General features: G+C 40.1%; 1 protein-coding gene and 1 non-coding gene across 9 annotated transcripts in view; one reads left to right on the top strand and one right to left on the bottom strand.

Annotated features, from left to right (window-relative positions):
* PDE8A (phosphodiesterase 8A) overlaps positions 1 to 21554 on the bottom strand; it is a 157302-nt gene that overhangs the window by 2886 nt on the left and 132862 nt on the right. The window contains exon 21 of one of the 8 annotated variants that reach the window (XM_077873446.1): positions 14205 to 14383. The exons of the other annotated variants lie outside the window; for them this stretch is intronic. Within the exon in view, the coding sequence (XP_077729572.1) occupies positions 14369 to 14383 (15 nt within the window). The 3' untranslated portion in view covers positions 14205 to 14368. Of the gene's footprint in view, positions 1 to 14204; positions 14384 to 21554 lie in introns of those variants that run through there. 8 annotated transcript variants of the gene reach the window in all.
* Positions 15223 to 15328, top strand: LOC144304270 (U6 spliceosomal RNA). Its single transcript, XR_013371196.1, has one exon. It is a non-coding gene; the product is annotated as a U6 spliceosomal RNA (small nuclear RNA).

The raw sequence follows: 21554 nt of genomic DNA, 5'->3' as shown, positions 1-21554 counted from the left end.
TGGTAGGGCCTGTCGGGGGACGCCAGGGGTGCAGCAGGTGCCGTCGGCCGCCAGCAGTGCTGCGGAAGGGCGGGGCCGAGCGGACGAGTCCCTGGAGTGGCCGCCATCCGGCCGAGAGCCCAGGGGCTCAAGACCTGGAGAAAACTGCTCTCGGGGCTGGGAGCCCTCCGCACCCTGGCCACTCCTCCCCTTGGACCCATCCCAGGGGCAAGTTGAGGCCAGGAGCTGCTGCCTCTGTACCAGCCCTCTGGTGGCTGCTGTCCCCGCTGGGCCTGGGCTGCAGAGGCCCCCAACGACCACAGGCCCAGGCCCGGGAAGGGCGGCACCCCACAGCGCAGGCAGGGGGCTATCCCGGGGAGGGGCAATCTCCCCCTGAGGGCCGCAGGTAGCCTCAGGGAGCTGTGCTCTGGGGCGGGGGCTCTCCTGGCAGAGGCTCGCTCAGTCCAGCAGTCCCGGCTCCAGGGTCTTTTCGGTCTGTGCTGCCCTTTCCGATGTGCACAGAAGCAGCTGACTTGCTGGGGGTCAGGGAGGTCCCTCATACTCCGGTTCTCTTGGGCCCAATGTGGCAGGTGCACAGGATGTTCCGGGCCCTTGTGTTTCCTGATGAGATTATCTGTGGCCCAAGCCCCCACCTAGGACACCTGTGAGCGTAGAAGCTTCCTTTCTGGGACCTGGTCCATGGGACAGCTGTCAGCACTGTGCTCCAAAGTACAACATGACAGATGTCTGGTGCTCACGCCCTACTTCCACTCAGAAGGCAGAGACACCATTTCACCTTGTCTTCATGCCTACGCACTCTTGCTACCCAAGATACTCAACACAGGTGGCTGGGAGGAATGGACACCTATTATAGGGGCCCCACCTGACCAGCTGTATACAAAAGAAACTGATTTAATGGCTTTAAATGTTCCAAGCCTTCATCAGTCACCACCATGCTGGCTAAAATAACCTAATGGGAACTCTGGAAAAGAGTCAAAAGTTACAGAAAAGGCCAGTCAAGAAAAGCCACATTCAAAGGGAGCCTGAGTGGCTCAGTCCGGTGTCTGCCTTTGGCTCAGGTCATGACCCTACAGTCCTGGGACTGAGTCCCGCATTGTGCTCCCTGCTCAGTGAGGAGACTGCTTCTCCCTCTCCCTCAGCCACTCCCCCTACTCATGCTCTCTAATGTTTTTAAAAAAGCCAAATTCAAAATGGTATAAAGTATCATGGCATCACCCTCGCCCCACCAGGTCCCTGGCACAATCTTGGTCGGGAAGCGGCAGCCCTGTTTCTAGCTGCTTCCCTTGAACTGGAGGGAGGAGAGCTGATCTTATTTACAAAATTCTAACCTGTCTGGTGGCTGCCCAAAGGACTGGTCTGTTTCCCCTAGCTTTGCTCTCTCATGCAAAAGCAATGGCTAGTGCTTGGGAAAGGTGTGTGTAGTTGACTGACACATAGACGCCAGGGGCAAGAGATTATCAGTGGAGACCTTCAGTAGGCCGTGTGAGGCCGCAAGGACAAGCTGGGAGAAGACACAGATGTTACACATTCAACAGCAGCAGTACATAGAGTGGAAATGAGTGGACCACACATGGGCCTAGGCAAGATGTGCAGAAACAACCTGAAGGGAACTTCAGCTTTCATGTGGGGCTAAGCCCAGGGCTTGGAGTGCCTGGCTTATTAGTGAAACTTCTCCAGCGCAGAGCAAACTGCAGACTGCAATGTGGGTTCCCCTGCCCCAGAGGGAAGACTGTGAGATGGGTTCCCCCCTACTGCACCATATCCAATTTTTAACACAAAGCCGAAGAAACAGGAAAGCAGGCTATTAAAAAAAAAAAAAAGGAAAATAAGCTAGCAGAAGCCATCCCTGAAGAAGCAGGCACTGGATTTATTAATGACTTTACAACAACCATCTTAAATATGCTCAAAGAGCAAAAGGAAAACATGGACAAAGGGCTAAAGGAAATCAGGAAAATGATATATGAACCAAATAAGAATAGCAACAAGAGAAATCATAAAAAGGACCCAAGCAAATTCCAGAGCTGAAAGATACAAAAAAAAAAAAAGATTTGAAAAATCCACCTGAGAGATTCAATAGGAAATATGAGCAGGTGGAAGAAAACAAAACAAAACAAATCTGAAGAAAGGACATTTGAAATTATCAAGTCTGAGAAGGAGAAAGAAAAATGACAAGAGCCTAAAGGACTTACAGGACATTATCAAATGGACCAATATATGCATTATCAGAGTCCAGTCAAGATGAAAAGGAGCAGAGGCTATCTGAAGAAAGACCTAAATCTATAAAACCAAGAAACTAAATGACTCCAAATATGGGAAACCCCAAAAGAACCATATTGTGACACATCATAACCAAACTGTCAAAAGCCAAAAACAAAAAAAATCATAAAAGCAGCAAGAGAAAAGTGACTTCTTACAAGAAATTCTCTGTAGAATGCTCAGCTGATTTCTTAGGAGAAGCCTTGGAGGCTGGTAGGCAGGGAAAGAAACGATGTGAAGTGCTAAAGGACAAACCTGTCAACTGAGATTCTTTATCTAGGAAAACTGTTCTTCAAAAATGAGGGAGAAATGACAGCACTCTCAGATAAACACTAAATGGGGAAGACTCATTAGCATTGGATCTGCCTTAAAGGAAATGCCAGAGGGAACTTGTCAGGTTGAAGTGAAAAGAAGCCAGACAGTAACTCCAAGTCATATGAAGCTGTAAAAATCTCCAGTAGAGATAATCACACAAGCAAATATTAAAAAGCAATATTACTGTTACAAATTTTAATTTGTAATTCCACTTTCTACAGGACCTAAAAGACATGCAGGGGATCCCTGGGTGGCTCAGTGGTTTAGCGCCTGCCTTTGGGCCAGAGCGCGACCCTGGAGTCCCGGGATCGAGTCCTGCGTCGGGTTCCTGGCATGGAGCCTGCTTCTCCCTCCTCCTGTGTCTCTGCCTCTCTCTCTCTCTCCGTCTCTCAGGAATAAATAAATAAAATCTTAAACACAGAAGGAATCAAATGTGCCACTACAAAAATATCAAACAAAACAGCAGGCAGTAAGGGAAGAAAATGAGGGACCAAAAAAGCTTTAAGACACCAAGAAAACAAGTAAAATGGCAAAAGTAAGTCCTTCCTCATCAGTAATTATTTTAAATGTAAGTGGATTAAACTCCCCAATCAAAAGGCATAGCTGGCAGAATGGACAAAAACCCTATCGAACTATACTCTGCCTATAAAATACTTTTTTCTTTTTTTGAAAATTTTAACAGAGCACAAGCAGGGGGAACAGCAGAGGGAGAAGGAGAAGCAGACTCCTTGCAGAGAAGAGAGTCTGATGCAGGGCCAGATCCCAGGACCTTGGGACCATGACCTGAGCCAAAGGCAGAGGCTCAACCAATTGAGCCACCCAGGCGCCCCTACAAAAGATTTTCCATGCAAATAACCAACAGAGAGCTGAGATGGTTGTGTTATCAGACAAAATAAACTTTTAAGTCAAAAACAGGCACAGAGAAGGACATTATATATTGATAAACAGGTTAATTTACCAAGAAGATACAACAATTATAAGCTTATATGAACCAATCATCAGAGTTCCAAAATACATGAAGAAAACACTGACAGAACTGGAGGGAGAAATGGACACTTCTATAACCGTTGGAGATTTCAATACCACACTTTCAATAATGGATAAAACAGATCAATATGAGATCGAGAACTTGAACAATAAAAACCAATGGGACCTCACAGACATTAAGAGGACCTTCATCTAACAACACTTAGGGTATGTAATTTTTCTTAAGCACAAGTGGAACATTCTCTAAGATAAAATATATGTTAGGCCACAAAACAAGTCATAATAAACATTTTAAAGATGAGAATCATACAAAGTACTTATTCTACTTGGAATGAAACTGGAAATCAATAGAAGTAACCTGGAAAATTCACAAGTATGTGGGAATTAATGCACTCTTTTTTTTTTTTTTAATTTATTTATGATAGGCACACAGTGAGAGAGACAGGCAGAGACACAGGCAGAGGAAGAAGCAGGCTCCGTGCACTGGGAGCCTGACGTGGGACTCGATCCCGGGTCTCCAGGATCACGCCCTGGGCCAAAGGCAGGCGCCAAACCGCTGCGCCACCCAGGGATCCCAAACAATGCACTCTTAAACAATCAACAGGCCAAAGAAGAAATCACAAGGAAAATTATAAAATACCTTGAGGCAAATGGAAATGAAAACATAACATCTAGAAAGTAATGGGATGAAATAAAAGTAGGGGTGACAGGGAAATTTATGGCTCTAAGTACTTACATTAAAAAGAAAACTCTCAACAACCTAACTTAAAGCTAGCAGAAATGAAGAACAGACTAGAACAGAGTAAAATAGAGAATAGAAATACAGAGAAAATCAATAAAACCAAAAGTTCTCTGAAAGTTCAACACAACTAAAAAATCTTTACTAGACAGATGAGGAAAAGAGAAGGTTCAAATTATTAAAAGCAGAAGTAATAGTGGGACAAAAGAACAAAATAAAGAAAAAAGTATGGACATTACTACCCATTTTACAGAAATAAAAGGATTATAAGGGGGTGCCATGAACAGTTGTACCTCAACAACATGGAGAACCTAGATGAAATTAACATTCTTAGAAACCTACAACCTACTAAGACTGAATTGTGAAGAAATGAGAATCTGAGTAGACCTATAACTAGTAAAGATGTTCAACTCAGTAATTAAAAACTTCCCAACAAAGAAATGCCCAGGACCAGACAGCTTCACTGGTGAATTCTACCAACCTCTTAAACAGAATTAACACCAATCCTTCTTAAACTCTTCCAAAAAAATTGAAGAGGACACTTCCTAACTCAACCTATGAGGCCAGCATTACCAATACCAAAGCTTGACAAAGACAGGACAAGAAAACCACAGATCGATATCCCTTATGAATACTGATGGAAAAATCCTCAACAAAATAGCAAACAGAATCCAGCAGCACATTAAAGGATCATGTGCTGTGACTAACTGGGATTTAGTCCAGTAACGCTAGGATGGTTCAGCATCTAAAATCAGTTGATATGATACACCATGTTAAAACAATGAAGGAAAACAAAACACATGATCATCAAAATTGTTAAATTTTATGTGTATTTGATCACATACACACAACACACACACCCCTCTCCTGCTAAACTGCTTCCCAAAGACGTTGTAGTGTTTTACACACCTATTACAGAATGAATCCCAGATGCTCCACAGCTTCATGAACATAGGTTGTCTTTTAAACTTCTAGCCACTCTAGTGGTGTATAGTAGTGTTTCACTGTGGTTCTAATGTGTATTTCCCTGATAACTAATGATGTTCAGCACTTTTCATAGACTTATTGACTGTTCCTACATCTCCTTTTGTGAAGTGTCCAAATATTTGGCCATGGGGCACCTGGGTGGTTCAGTTGGTGGAGTATCTGCCTTCTGCTCAGGTCATGCTCCCAGGGTCCTGGGATTGAGTCCCACATTGTGATCCCTGCTCAGTGGGAGCCTGCTTCTCCCTCTTCCTCTGCCTGCCACTCTCCCTGCTTGTGCTTATTCTCTGTTAAATAAAATCTTTAAAAAATTGGCCATTCTAAATTAGGTGGTTTATCTTTTTATTACTGAGCTATGGTTTCTTATATATCCTGAATATGGCTGTTTATCAGACAGGATTTGTGGATATTTTCTTCCAGTGTGGCTTGTTGTGTTTAGATGAGCATAATTTCTGAATTTTGATTCTCATTTTCCAAGTTTTCTTTTTATGGTGGTGGTTTTCTGTAACTATGAAGTATGTATCCACTTCTAAATGACCAAGGATATTCTCCTATGTTTTTCTTTAAAAGCTTTATGGTTTTAGGTTTTGTATTTAGTTCTGTGATCCACTGTGAAATGATATTCCTCTGGCATGAGGTAGAAGTTGTGGTTCATTTTTTGTTGGACAGAGCTATCTAAGTATTCCAATACCACAGGCTGAAAAATTTTTCCTTTCCCCACTGATTATAGAGATGTGGTCTATTTCTGGGACCTCTATATTATTCTTTTCCATCCATGCATCTGACATCTTAATGCAAATACCATATTGGCTTGATTAAGTTCTAAAGACAGTGTAAAATTTCCAACTTTTTCAAGTTTGCTTTGCTTATTGAAGGTCCTTCACCTTTCCATATAAATTTTAGAATCAGTTTGTCAATTTCTACCAAAACAACAACAAAAACTCTCTCCCAAACAAAACAACCCTGCTGGGATTTTTATTGGAATTGCATTGATATGTACATCAATCTGGAGAAAACTACCGTAAAGATGAGCCTTTCAATCTGTAGACTTAGTATATCTCTATGTATTTTCAAGTGTTTTTTTTTTTTAATTTCTCAGCAATATTTTGTGGTTTTCAGTGTAAAGAACTAGACTTTTTATTAAATCTGTTCCTAGGGCAGCCCGGGTGGCTCAGCGGTTTAGCCCCTGCCTTCAGCCTAGCCTAGGATGTGATCCTGGAGACCCGGGATCGAGACCCACATCAGGCTCCCTGCATGGAGCCTGCTTCTCCCTCTGCCTGTGTCTCTGCCTCTCTCTGTGTGTCTCTCATGAATAAAAAAAAAAAAAAAAAAAATCTGTTCCTAAACTTTATTTTTTTTTAAGATTTTATTATTTACTCATGAGAATACACAGAGGATACAGAGAGAGAGAGAGGCAGAGGCACAGGTGGAGAGAGAAGCAGGCTCCATGCAGGGAGCCCGACGCTGCACCACCGGGGCTGCCCCCTAAACTTTAAATGGGATTAGGTTTTTACTTTCATTTTCCAATTGTTTTAGGCTAGTACAAAAATACTATTTATTTTTGTGTCTTAGGACGTTGCTAAATCAAATCCTTATTAAATAAGTGCTATTGTTTTGTATACTCCTTAGAGCTTTCCATATTAAAATATTGTGTCATCTGCAAATAGAAAAAATCTTGTTTTCTATTCTTTGTACCTTTTTTCTCTTGCTTGATTGCAATTCTAGGATAGCCGATAAGTATTCAATAGAGGTGGTACCTTTCCCTTGTTTCCAATCTTGAGAATGTATTCAATACTTCACCATTTTTATCAGTTGTAAGTTTTTGTAGATGCCCTTTTTAAAATAAGTTCCCTTCTATCCCTGGTTTGCTAAGTTTTTTTTTTTTTTTTTTTTTTTTGATGGGTGAATGTTGTTTTGTCAAATGCTTTTTCTGCATCTACTGAAATAATGTTTGTTCTCCTTTTTTTTTTTTTTTTAAATTTTTATTTATTTATGATAGTCACAGAGAGAGAAAGAGAGAGAGGCAGAGACATAGGCAGAGGGAGAAGCAGGCTCCATGCACCGGGAGCCTGATGTGGGATTCGATCCCGGGTCTCCAGGATCGCGCCCTGGGCCAAAGGCAGGCGCCAAACCGCTGCGCCACCCAGGGATCCCTGTTTGTTCTCCTTTAATTGGGTATGGAGACTGTAATTCTTGATTTTCCTGTTGTGAAACTGACCTTACATTTTTTGGGAAAAACTCTAACTTATGAGACAGTATTTTTTCTATGTACTATTCAATCAAGTATCTCTGCATCTATGTTCATGAAGATAATGGACTGTAATTTGCTCCTGGTATTGTCTTTATCAGGTTTAGATATCAGGATAATAATGGCTTCACAAAATGAGCTGCAAAGTGTTTCCATTCCTTTTTTTTTTTTTTTTTTTTAAAGTAGGCTCCATGCCCAACGTGGGGCTTGTACTCACGACCGGGGAGGATCAAGAGTCACATGCTCTACAGACTGAGACAGCCAGGCACCCTCCCTGCCTCTGCCTCTATCTTTTTTTTTTTTTTTTTATGCCTCTATCTTTTGATACTATTTTGGTTTTTTTTTTTTTTTTTTTAATTTTTATTTATTTATGATAGTCACAGAGAGAGAGAGAGGTGCAGAGACACAGGCAGAGGGAGAAGCAGGCTCCATGCACCGGGAGCCTGATGTGGGATTCGATCCCGGGTCTCCAGGATCGCGCCCTGGGCCAAAGGCAGGCGCCAAACCGCTGCGCCACCCAGGGATCCCCTATTTTTGCCTTAAATGTTTGATAGAAGTCTTCAGTGAACCCATTTGGGTCAAGAATTTGCTTTGTGGGAAGATCTCTAATAGTAAATTTTGATGAATTAATACAGGGCTTCTCGTGTGGTTGTTTTATCTTGTCAGTTTGGATAAACTAGTTTTTAAGGCATTTAAGTTGTCAAATTTATTAGTGTAAAAACTCACACCTTAAAATTATCCTTTTAATATCTGTAAGATTTATTATGACAATACCTCTTTCATTCCTAATATTGGTTATTTGTGTTTTCTTTCTCTTCTTGATTATTCCAGTTAGATAGTGGGAAATTTTGTTAATTTTCTCAACCAACTTTTGGCTGTTAATTTTTCTCCATTTCCTAATTTTCTTGCTCTTAAATAGGATTTTTTTTTTCCTCTATGCTTTATCCTTTCTAGTTTTTTTTTTTTTTTAAGATTTTATGTATTTATTCATGAGAGACACAGAGAGAGAGAGGCAGAGACTTAGGGAGAGGGACAAGTAGGCTCCATGTAGGGAGTCCGATGCAGGACTCCATCTGGAGACTCCAGGATCATGCCCTGGGCTGAAGGCAGACGCTCAACTGCTGAGCCACCCAGGTGTCCCTCCTTTCTAGTTTCTTTTCTTTTTTTTTTTTTTTTAAGATTTATTTATTTATTTATGATAGACACAGAGAGAGAGAGCGAGATAGGCAGAGACACAGGCAGAGGGAGAAGCAGGCTTCATGCTGGGAGAGCCCCACATGGGACTCAATCCCGGGACTCCAAGATTGTGCCCTGGGCCAAAGGCAGGCGCCAAACCGCTGAGCCACCCAGGGATCCCCCTACTTTCTAGTTTCTTAAAGTAAAACTTAAGTCATTAACTTTTCTTATTTTCATTTTATTTTTTTCATCCTTGTAACTATACTCTTTAATCCCCACTCACCTCCCCTCTGCTCACCGTCAGTTTGTTCTCTATTCTTAAGCGTCTGTTTCTTAGTTTGTCTCTTTTTTCCCTCTGCTCATTTGTTTTGTTTTTAAAATTCCACATATGAGTGAGATCATATGTATCTGTCTTTCTCTGGCTTATTTTATTCAGCACTATACTATTTAGTTTTTTTTTTTTTTTTTTTAAGATTTTGTTTATTCATGAGAGAGAGAGAGAGAGGCAGAGACACAGAGGGAGAAGCAGGCTCCATGCAGGGAGCCTGACATGAGACTTGATCCCGGATGTCTGGGATCAGGCCCTGGGCTGAAGGTGGCGCTAAACCGCTGAGCCACCGGGCTGCCCCTATTTAGTTCTTTCCATGTTGTTGCAAATGGCAAGATTTCATTTTTTTTTTAAAGATTTTGTTTATTTATTCATGAGAGACACACAGAGAGAGGCAGAGACACAGGCAGAGGGAGAAGCAGGATCCATGCAGGGAGCCTGACATGGGACTCGATCCCAGGTCTCCAGGATCACACCCTGGGCTGAAGGCAGCACTAAACCGCTGAGCCACCCGGGCTACCCGATTTCATTTTTTATAGCTGAATAATATCCCATTGTATGTATGTACCCCATCTCCTTTATCCATTCATCTACTGAGGGACACCTGGGGTACTTCCACAGTTTGGCTATTTGTAGACAATCCTGCTATAAACATAGGGTGCATGTGTCCTTTTAAATTAGTGTTTTTGTATTTTATGGATAAATATCCAATAGTGCAATTCTTGGATCACAGGGTAGTTCTATTTTTCTTTTTAGAGGAACCTCCATATTTTTTTCCATAGTGGCCACAACAGTTTGCATTCCCACCAACAGGGCAGGAGGGTTCCTTTTTCTCCACATCCTCACCAAGGCTTGTTTTTGTGTTTTTGATTTTAGTCATTCTGACAGGTGGTAAGACGATACCTCATTGTCGGTTGGATTTGCATTTCCCTGATGATGAGTGATATCGAATATCTTTTCTTGTACCTGTTGGTCATCTGTATGTCATCTCTGGAGAAATGTTTGTGTCTTCTGCTCATTTTAAAATTACATTATTTGTTGTTTTGGGTACTGAGTTGTATCAGATTCTTATATATTTTGGATACTAACCCTTTATCAGACATGCCATTTGCAAATATCTTCTTTAATTCTGTAGGTTGCCTTTTAGTTTTACTGATTGTTTCCTTTGCTGTGCAGAAACTTTTTATTTTAATGTAGCCCCAATAGTTTATTTCCCTAGCCTCAGGAAACATACCTAGAAAAATGTTTCTATGGATGACTATTGATGATGTCAGAAGGATTACTAACATGTGCTCTCTTCAAGGATTTTTATAGTTTCAGGTCTTTAATTCATTTTGAGTTGATTTTTGTGTATAGTGAAAGAAAGTGTTCAGTTTCATTCTTTGGCATGTGGCTGTCCAATTTCCCCAACACCATTTGTTGAAGAGACTTTTTCCCATTGTATTTTCATTCCTCCTTTGTTGAAGATTAACTGAACATACAATTGTGGGTTTATTTCTAGGTTTTTTGCTCTATTCTACTGATCTGTCATTTTTATTCCAACACCATACTGTTTTAATACTATCACTTTATAATTGAAATCTGGAATCATGACACCTCTAGTTCTTCCTTTTTCAAGATTGCTTTGGCTATTCAGGATCTTCTTTCATCCCATACAGATTTTAGGATTGTTTGTTCTGTGAAAAATGCTGTTGATATTTTGATAGAGACTGCATTAAATCTGTAGATTGCCTTGGGTAGTATAGACATTTTAACAATATTTGTTCTTCTAGTCCATGAGCACGGAATGACTTTCCATTTCTTTGTGTTGTCTTGAATTTCTTTCACTAGTGTTTTATAGTATTCAGAGTATATTAACTGACAGGTCCTTCACCTCTTTGGTTAAGTTTACTCCTAGATATGGTTTTTGGTGCAATTCTAAGTGGGATTGTTTTATTATCTGAACCAGGGATTATTCAGAAGTGGACTGTTCAATTTACAAATACTTGGCATTTATCTAGATACATTACTGTTACTGAGTTCTGATTTGATTCCACTGTGGCTACAGAATATATTCTGTATGATTTCAGGTCTTGTAAATTTGCTGAATAATTTCGGTGTCCCCAGCATATGATGTACTTAATATATATTCTACCCACTTAGGGTGTAGTATTTTATGAATATTTAAACTAAGGTAAGGTGACTGAAATAACAGAAAAACAGATAATCCAGATACTATCAATCTGGATGTTCTCTCAATTACTGAAAGTGTTAAAATATCCAAATGCGACTACAGAATTGTCTACTTCTCTGTCAATTTTGCTTCATTTATTTTGAAGTTCTGTTATTAGGTGCATATACATTTATGGTTATTATGTTTTCCTATAGAACTGACCCTTTATCATTTTGAAGTGTCCAGTTTATCTCTGGTAATATTTTTTTTTTCTGGGAATATTTTCTATCTTGATATCTATTGTTTGAGATTAATATAGCCACTCAAGTATGTTATGTTTACAACTTGCATGATCACTTTTTCCATCCATTTCTGTCTTTGCATGAATCTGTTCCTTTTATTTTAAATGTCTTTTGTATACTGAATGTAGTTGGCTTTATTTTATTTTTTTAAAGATTTTATTTTTATTTATTTATTCATGAGAGAGACACAGAGAGAGAAGCAGAGACACAGGAAGAGGGAGAAGCAGGCTCCCTACAGGGAGCCTGATGCAGGACTTGATCCCGGGGCCCCGGGATTACGCCCTGAGCCAAAGGCAGACGATCAACAGCTGAGCCACCTGGGCGTCCCTGTTTCTTTTTAAAATTGAGGTATAATCGATATACAACATGATTCTGTACTTGTATATACTGCAAAATGCTCACCAAAATAGAACTAGTAATCTGTTGTATCTACGAACTTTTTTCTTTTCTTTTCTTTTCTTTTTTTTTTTTTAAGATTTTAGTTATTTATTCATGAGAGACAGAGAGAGAGAGAGAGGCAGAGACACAGGCAGAGGAATAAGCAGGCTCCATTCAGGGAGCCTGACGTGGGACTCGATCCCAGGTCTCCAGGATCACACCCTGGGCTGAAGGTGGCATTAAACTGCTGAGCCACCCGGGCTGCTGCTATGAGCTTTGTTTTTAAGATTCCAAATGTGAGATCATACAGTACTTGTCTTTCTCTGGTTTATTTCCACTTAGCATAATGCTCTCTCAAGTTCCATCCATGTTATCACAAGTGCCAAGATTTCATTCTTTAAGGTTGAATAATATTTCACTGTATATAGATACCATGTCTTTTTTACCCATTCACCCATTTATTTACACAGGTTATTTCCATATCTTGGCTACTGTAAGCAGTGCTGCAGGGACCCTGGGGATGCATATGTCTTTTTGAGTTAGTGTTTCATTTTCTTCAAATAAATACTCAGAAGTTAAATAGCTTGACCATATGATGTTTCTTATTTTCAGAGTAACCTCCACAGTGTTTTCTAGTGGCTGCACCAATTTACATTCTTCTCAACGATAATGCTTGTGATTTTCTTTTTGTTAACAGTCATTCTGACAGGTGTAAGGTAATATCTCCTTCGGTTTTGGTACTTTTCATCCCATCCTGAGGATTCAAGTTTGTATCTTGTTATTCTTTCCTTTCAGCTTTAAAAACGTCCTTTAGCATTTCTTCTATTGCAGGTTTACTGGTGATGAACTGTTAGCTTTTCCTTATTTGACAATGTGCTTATTTCCCCCTCATTCTTGAATGATATTTTCATTGGATACAGAATTCTGGGTTGACAGTTGTGTCCTAACAGCAAGTTAAAGATGTTATTCCAGTGTCTTCTGGCCTTCGTATTTTCTTTTTGTTCTTAAAAAATTCAAGTATAAATAATGTAGTGTAATATTCCTTTCAGGTGCAGTTTGGTGATTCAACAGTTCTGTATACTACTAAGTGCTCATCATGAGAAATATACTTTTTTTTTTTTTAAGATTTGTTCATGAGAGAGAGAGAGAGAGAGAGAGAGAAAGAGAAACAGGCAGAGACATAGGCAGAGAGAGAAGCAGGTTCCTTGCAGGGAACTAATGTGGGACTTGATCCCTAGACCCAGATCACTCCCTGAGCCAAAGGCAGACGCTCAACCACTGAGCCACCCAGGCATCCTGAGAAATATACTCTTAATTCCTTTTATCTATTTCACCCATCCTCCCTCCCACCTCCCCTCTGGTAACCATATTTGTTCTATAAAGTCTTTTTTTTTTTCACTTAGATTTCACATAGGAGTGGAATCATACTGGTATTTGTCTTTCTCTGACTTATTTTACTCAGCATTATGCTCTCTAGCTCCATGTTGTAAATGGCAAGATCTCATTCTTTAAGGCTGAGTAATATTCCATTTTATACATATATACTACTACCTTATCTATTCATCTATTTATGAACACCTCAGTTGCTTCCATATTTTGATTATTGTAAATGATGCTACAATAAACAAAGAGGCACATATAACTTTTCAAATTAGTGTTTTCTTATTTCTTGGGTAAATACCCAGTAGTGGAATTGCTGGATCATGTAGTAATTCTATTTTTCATTTTTTGAGGAACCTCCATATCATTTTCCACAGTAGCTGCATCAGTTGGCATTCCCACCAACAGTGCACAAGGGTTCCTTTTTCTCCGTATCTTCACCAACACTTGTCATGTTATTTTAGCCATTCTGACAGGTGTGAGATGACATCTCATTGTAGTCTTGATTTGCATTTCCCTAATGAGGAGTCATGCTGATAATCTTTTCATGTGCCTGTGGGCCATCTCTTCTTTGGAGAAATATTCATTCTTCTGCCCATTTTTAAAATGGTTTTTCTTTTTCTTTCTTTTAAAGATCTTTAAAAATTTATTTATTTATGAAAGACACAGAGAGGCAGAGACACCGACAGAGGGAGAAGCAGGCTACATGCAGGGAGCCCGACATGGGACTTGATCCCAGGACTCCAGGATTAGGCCCTGGGCCGAAGGCAGGCACTAAACTGCTGAGCCACCCAAGCGTCCAGGGATTATTTTTTTCTTTCTTTCTTTTCTTTTTTTTGGTATTGAGCTGTACAAGTTCTTTATATACTTTGGATATTAACCCTTTATGGGAGGTCATTTGCAAGTATTTTCTCCCATTCCACAGGTTTTTATTGTTTGCTGTGCAAAAGATTGATTGATTGATTTCAAACTGTTTTATTATGGGGCTTCAGGGTAAAGGTGGGAGGGGAGGAGGGCAGGAAGATCCGACGTCCTCGGCACAGTCCCGCATCACAATCCACAAAAAAGCTGTGCAGAATCTTTTAATTTTGATGAAGTCCCAATAATATATTTTGCTTTTGTTTCATAGAAGACATACCTAGAAAAATATTGTTATAGCTGATGTCAAATAAATTACTGCCTATATTCTCTTCTAGGATTTTAATGGTTTTAACTCTCACGTTTAGGTCTTTTTTTTTTTTTTAAGATTTTATTTATTTATTCATGAGAGACAGAGAGAGAGGCAGAGACACAGAGACACAGGCAGAGGGAGAAGCAGGCTCCATGCAGTGAGCCTGATGTGGGACTCGATCCCGGGTCTCCAGGATCACACCCTGGGCTGAAGGCGGCGCTAAACCACTGAGCCACCTGGGCTGCCCCATTTTAGGTCTTTAATACGTTTTGAGTCTACTTTTCTGTATAGTTAAGAAACAGCCCAATTTCATTCTTTTCCATGTAGCTGTCCTATTTTCCCATCATCAACTGTTGAAGAGATGTTTTCCTATTGCATATTCTTGCCTCCTTTGTTAAAGATTAATTGACCATAGAATGGTGGCTTTATTTCTGGGTTCTCCTGTTCTGTTGATCTATGTCTGTTTTTGTCCCAGTATTATACTGTTTTGATTACTTTAGCTTTGTAGTGTATCTTGAAATCTGGGATTGTGCAATACCTCCCAGTTTTGTTGTTCTTTTTCAAGACTGCTCTGGCTATTCAGGGTCTTTTGTGGTTCCATATAAATTGTAGGCTTATTTGTCCTACTTCTGTGAGAAATACTGTTGGCATTTTGATGGGGGTTGTGTTAAGTCTGTAGATTGCTTTGGGGAGCATGGACATTTTAACAATATTCTCTAAACCCAGGAGCATGGAGTATTTTTCCATTTGTGTTATCTTCAATTTCCTTCATCAGTTTTCTACAGCTTTCAGAATACACGTTTATCATGCTAACTTCGGCAGCACATATACTAAAATTGGAACCATACAGAGAAGATTAGCATGGCCCTGCACAATGATGACAGGATACACATTTATCATCTCCCTGGTTAAGTTTATTCCCAGGTATTTTATTACTTTTGGTGCAACTATAAATAGGATTTTCTTTTTCTGCTACTTCATTATTAGTGTATAGAATTGCACTGGATCTCTGTACAATAATTTTGTATTCTGTAACCTTACTGAATTCATTTATCAGGTATAGTTTCTTGATGGAGTCTTTAGGGTTTTCTTTTTTTTTTATTTTATTTTATTTTATTTTTTTTTTAGGGTTTTCTTTATATAGTATATATCATGTCATTTACAAATAAAGTTTTACTTCTTTCTTACAGATTTGGATGCTTTTATTTCTTTTTCTTGTCTGACTGCTGTGGCTGGGACTTATGGTACTATGTTGAATTAAAGCAGTTAGAGTGGGCATCCTTGTTTTGTTACTGATCTTGGGGGAAAGCTTTTAGTTTTTCACTACTGAGTATGAAGTTAGCTGTGTGTGTGTGTGTGTTTTTTTTTTTTTTTTTTTTAAGATTTACTTATTTATCTGAGAGCAAGTGAGCACAAGTAGGAGGGGCAGAGGGAGAGAGAATCTCAAGGAGACTCTGCACTGAGCACAGAGCCCCAATGTAGGGCTTGATCTTACAACTCTGAGATCATGATCTAAGCTGCAACCAAGAGTTGGCACTCTGTACCAACTGCTTCATCCAGGCACCCCAGCTGTGGGCTTTTCATATATGGCCTTTATTTTGTTGAGGTTTATTCCCCCTAAACCTACTTTGTAGAGGTTTTTTTTAAAAAAAAAGATTTTATTTATTTATCCATGAGAGACACACAGAGAGAGGCAGAGACACAGGCAGAGGGAGAAGCAGGCTCCATGCAGGGAGCCTAACATGGGACTACATCTCGGGCCTCCAGGATCACGCCCCGGGCCGAAGCTGGAGCTAAACCACTGTGCCACCTGGGCTGCCCTGTAGAGGGTTTTTAATCATGAATGGATGTCCTATTCTGTCAGATGCTTTTCCTGCATGATTGAAATGATCATATGGCTTTTATATACTTTCTCTTGTTGACATGATATATCATATTAATTGATTTGCAAATACTGAACCACCCTTGCATCTCAGGAATGAATCCCCCATGATGGTGGTGAATGAATTTTTGAATATATTGTTATTTAGATTTGGTTTGCTAATACTTTGTTGAGGGTTTTGCCTCTATGTTCACTGAGATATCAGCCTGTAGTTCTCTTTTATTTTGTAGTGTCTTGATCTAGTTCTGGTATCAGGGTAATGCTGGCCTCCTAGAATGAATTGCTCTCCTTCCTCTTCAATTTTTTGGAATAGTTTGGGAAGAGGAGCTGTTCACTCTTCTTGAAATGTTTGGCAGAATTCACCTATGAAGCTGTCTGGACCTGGACTTCTGTTTGGAATTTTGTGACTATTGATTCAATTTCATTGCGGGCAGTCTGTTAAAATTTTCTATTTTTCTTGGTTCAGTTTTGGGAGGTTATATGTGTCCAGGAATTTATTTTTTCTAGATTGTTCAATTTGTTGACATATAATTTTTCATAATATTCTCATAATGCTTTATATTGCTGTGGTGGTGTTTCTCTTTCTGATTTTGAGTCCCCTCCCCCTCTTTTAACTGAGTCTGGCTAAAGGTTTAGCAATTTTGTTGATCTTTTCAAAGAACCAGCTCCTGGTTTCATTGATTGATTTTAATGGTTTTTGTTTTGATTTTATTTCTGCTCCAATCTTTACTATTTCCTTCCTTCTGCCGGTTTTGGGTTTTGCTTTTTCTTCTTTTTCTTGCTCCTTTAGGTGTAAGGTTAGGTTGAGCTTTTTCTTGGTTCTTGAGGGAGGCCTGTATTGCTATAAACTTCACTCCTAGAACAGCTTTTGGTGTATCCAAATTTTGGACCATTGTGTTTTCATTTTCATTTGTCTCCATGCATTTTTAAAAATTTCCTCTTTGATCTTGGTTGACCCATTCATTGTTTAGTAACATGGTTTTTAACCTCCATGTATTTGTGTTCTTTTCCAGATCTTCTCCTGTGGTTGATTTCTAGTGTCACAGCTTTGTGGTTGGAAAAAGATGCATAGCATTACTTCAATTTTTTGAGGTTTTTTGCCCAATATGTGATTTTTTTCTGGAGAATGTTCCATGTGCACTTAATATATTCAGAACATTCCATCCTAAAACATATCTGTTAGATTCACCGGGTCTAATGTGTCATTCATAGCCATTGTTTTGTTAATTTTCTGTTTGGATGATCTATCCATTGATGTTAAAGTCCCCTACTGTTATCGTATTACTATTGATTACCACCATTGTTATTAGCTGCCTTATGTGTGCCCATGTTTGGTGCACAAGTATTTATAATGGTTACATCTTGTTGGATTGTTTCCTTTATGATTATATACTGTCCTCCTTTGTTTCTTTTTTTTTTTTTTTAAATTTTATTTATTTATGATAGTCACAGAGAGAGAGAGAGGCGCAGAGACAGGCAGAGGGAGAAGCAGGCTCCATGCACCGGGAGCCCGATGTGGGATTCGATCCCGGGTCTCCAGGATCGCGCCCTGGGCCAAAGGCAGGCGCCAAACCGCTGCGCCACCCAGGGATCCCTCCTCCTTTGTTTCTTGTTATAATATTTTGTTTTAAAGTCTATTTTGTCTTATACAAGTACTGCTACCCTGGCTTTTTTTTTCACACCTATTTGTATGATAAATGTTTTTCTGCATGTATTCACTTTCAGTCTGCATGTATTTTTAGGTCTGAAATGAGTTTTTTGTTGGCAGCAAGATGGGTTTTGTTTTTGGATCTAGCCCATCCATCCTAGGTTTTCTCATTGTCTAGTTCATTTACATTCAAAATTATTGATGGGTACATATTCACTGCCACTGTGTTACTTATCTTATGGTGGTTTTTTTATTCTTTTCTGTTCCCTTCTTCCTTTGCTCCCTTCTCTAACCATTAGTTGGCTTTGTTTGGTGAGATATTTGGATTCCTTTCTCTTTACTTTTTGCTTATTGGCAGTTTTTGATTTGTGGTTACTATTAGGTTATATATAACACCTTATGCATATAGAAGTCTATATTAAGTTGATGGTCACTTAAGTTTGAACCTCTTCTGGGATGCCTGGGTGGCTTTGCCTTTGGCTCAGGGCATGATCCTGGAGTCCTGGGATCGAGTCCCACATCGGGCTCCCTGCATGGAGTCTGCTTCTCCCTCTGCCTCTCTCTGTCTCTTGTGAATAAATAAATAAAATCTTAAAGTTTGAACCTCTTCTAAAAACACTAAATTTTTATTACTTTCTTCCCCACATTTTAGGTATATGGTGTTATATTTTACATCCTTTGGTGAATCCACTGATAGATTTTTATAGATATATTTAATGTTATTGCTTTTGTGCTTCCTACATTTCTTACTCCTGCTATGGTCTTTCCTTTCAAAGAATTCTCTTTCATGTTTCTTGTAGGGCTGCTTGAGTGGTGATGAATTATTTTGGCCTACAAAGTTTCTGTTGAAAAATCAGCTGATAACCTTATGGGGTTTCCCTTTTATGTAACTATTTTATTTTGCTGCTTTAAAAATGCTCTAAAGATTACTTTTTTTTTTTTTTTTGCCATTTTAATTACTATGTGTCTTGGAATAGGCATCCTTTGATTGATTTTGTTGGGGCCTCTCTGTGTCTCCTGGATCTGGATTTCTGTTTCCTTCCCCAGATTCAAGTAGTTTTCTGCTATTTCTTCAAACAAATTTTCTACCCCCTTTTCTTTCTCTCCCTCTTCTAAGGTCCCTATAATGAAATGTTATACTTGATGGTGTCACTGAGTTCCTTCAATCTATTCTCAGTAGTCTTTTTCTTCTTTCTTGTGTTCAGCTTGATTGCTTTCCATTACTCTACTCTGTCTTCCAGGTCACTGATCTGTTGTTCTCCTTCCTCTGTTTATTCCTGTTAGTGTATTTTATTTTATTTATTTTTATTTATTTTAAAAATTATTTTATTTTTTAAAGATTTTATTTATTTACTTATGAGACACACAGAGAGAGAGAGAGAGAGAGAGAGAGGCAGAGACACAGGCAGAGGGAGAAGCAGGCTCCATGCAGGAAGCCCAATGCGGGACTTGATCCTGGGACTCCAGGATCATGCCTCGGGCTGAAGGCAGAAACTAAACCACCCAGGGATCCCCTGGTAGTGTACTTTAAATTTTAGTTACTGAGTTCTTTCTCTCTGACTGGTTCTTTTTTTTTTTTTTTTTTAATTTTTATTTATTTATGATAGTCACAGAGAGAGAGAGGCGCAGAGACACAGGCAGAGGGAGAAGCAGGCTCCATGCACTGGGGGGCCCGATGTGGGATTCGATCCCGAGTCTACCAGGATCGCGCCCTGGGCCAAAGGCAGGCGCCAAACCGCTGCGCCACCCAGGGATCCCCTGGTTCTTTGTTTTCTATCTCACTGAGGTCTCCCTGAGTTAGCTCCCTAGTTAGCATTTTTATCACCATTATTTTAACTTCTCCATCGAGCATGTTATCTTTGTTCTACTCAGATCTCCTGTGCTTCTGTCTTGTTCCTTCATTTGGGACATGCTCCTCTGTCTCCACATTTTTTAGCTCTCTGTTTGGAAATTCAGCTAAAAGTAATGGCCTTATGAAGAAGAGGTCCTGTAGTACCCTGCAGTGCAGTGTCCCCTGTTCACCAGAACCTGGTACTTCAGGGTTATCTCCTCTGTGCGTTGCTGGGCTATGTTTGTCTACAGTCCAGTTGTCTGAAATGGCTATCTCTGCCTATTATGGGTAGGTTTGGTCCCTACGTTGTTAGTGGGCCTGTCTTGTGCTATAGTTGAACTGGTATGTATGGTTTTCTTACCCTCTCCCTGGGGCAGGAGTCACTTTGGGGTGGTGCTGACCCCAATCCAGGTTTTTTGCACACTGCTATGCTCATGGCACTGATTTGGATGGACTCCTGCTAAAGGCATTTTGAAGGGGGAAGGGGTACTGGAGAATGCAAGGTGTTAGCAAGATTTGTGCCTGGTCTGCTGTAGGTGGGGACTGGAGCCACTCTGGAAAACTTCTGGTGAGGCCGGTTGGGAAGGGTCAGGTCCACAGATGAGTGTGGAAACAGGGTGGGGTCTGCATAAGTCTGCTGGGGGAGGAGATCTGGAACCAAGACAGGCCAGAGGTGGTATATCCACAGAACGTGGGACTGGGGCCTCCTATCAGCAAGTTAGGTAGTATTCCAGTCATGCTGATTCTCACAGGTGTCCAGTGTATCCGGGCTGAGGGGTGGGGGAAGGAAATTGTACCCAGCAGCTCTTGGTTTTGGAGAAGTTTCCAAAGATCCCTCCCCTTCCACCACTGGCTCTGAGATTAGTTAAAAAAAAAAAAAAAAAAAAAAGCTCCCTCCAAACTGCTATTTCTACACTATAGGTCTGTGGAACTGTTTTGTTGTTTCTAAGGGTGGGAGCTCAGTTTCCTGTGGTGGTCTGCCTGCCTCAGAGCTGAGCCCGCCGAGTTAAAAAAAAATTTTTTTTAAAGCTTTATTTATTCACTTGTGAGAGAATGGGTGAGCATAGGGTTGGTGGGGTATATGGTGAGGAGGGAGAAACTGAAGCAGACTCCTTGCTGAGTGTGGAGCCTGACATGGGGCTTGATCCCACAACCCTGAGAAAACCAAGAATCAGGTCATAAGCCCTATTGATTTTAAGAACTTGAGAAGTTAAACCTCTCTGTTTTACAAAGCCAGATGTTATGGAGATTTGTCTTCCTGGTGTGGAGTTTGCCCCCTCCCCTCTCTGTGCCTGCAGTATCCTCCCTACTGTGGATGGTCCTACAGGTCAGTTAGGCTCCTTCATGGTGTCTATGCCCTTCCTATCCTCTTGGATACAGCCACATTCTCTACATTTAGCTGTGTAGAGTCTTTTCTGACAGTCTTCAGATCATTTATACTGCTGTGGGTATTATCTAGGTGTATCCATGGATAAGGTATGCCTAAGATTCTCCTATTTCCCCATTTTCTGCAGAAGTCCTTCTTCTCTGGCTTTCATAGTTTGACATGCAGTCAGAAGAATGAGAATCATTGTTCTCTTATAAGTTGCGTTTCATTTTTTTCTGGAAGGCTTGGAGCTGCTTGACCATGACTGAGCATAGATGAGGGTGTGTTGTGTTTCTTAAATCTGTATGTATATGCTTTCAGTAAATTTGTAAAACCTTTAGCCATTGTATTTTCTAATTTTTTTTTCTGTCCCAGAATAATTTTTTCTACCCAGAGAGAATATGAAGGGTA

Source organism: Canis aureus, chromosome 2 (assembly GCF_053574225.1).
Source record: "Canis aureus isolate CA01 chromosome 2, VMU_Caureus_v.1.0, whole genome shotgun sequence".
NCBI lineage: Eukaryota > Metazoa > Chordata > Mammalia > Carnivora > Canidae > Canis > Canis aureus.
Note: the sequence above shows the minus strand (reverse complement) of the source record. Positions and strands in the feature narration are given on the sequence as shown.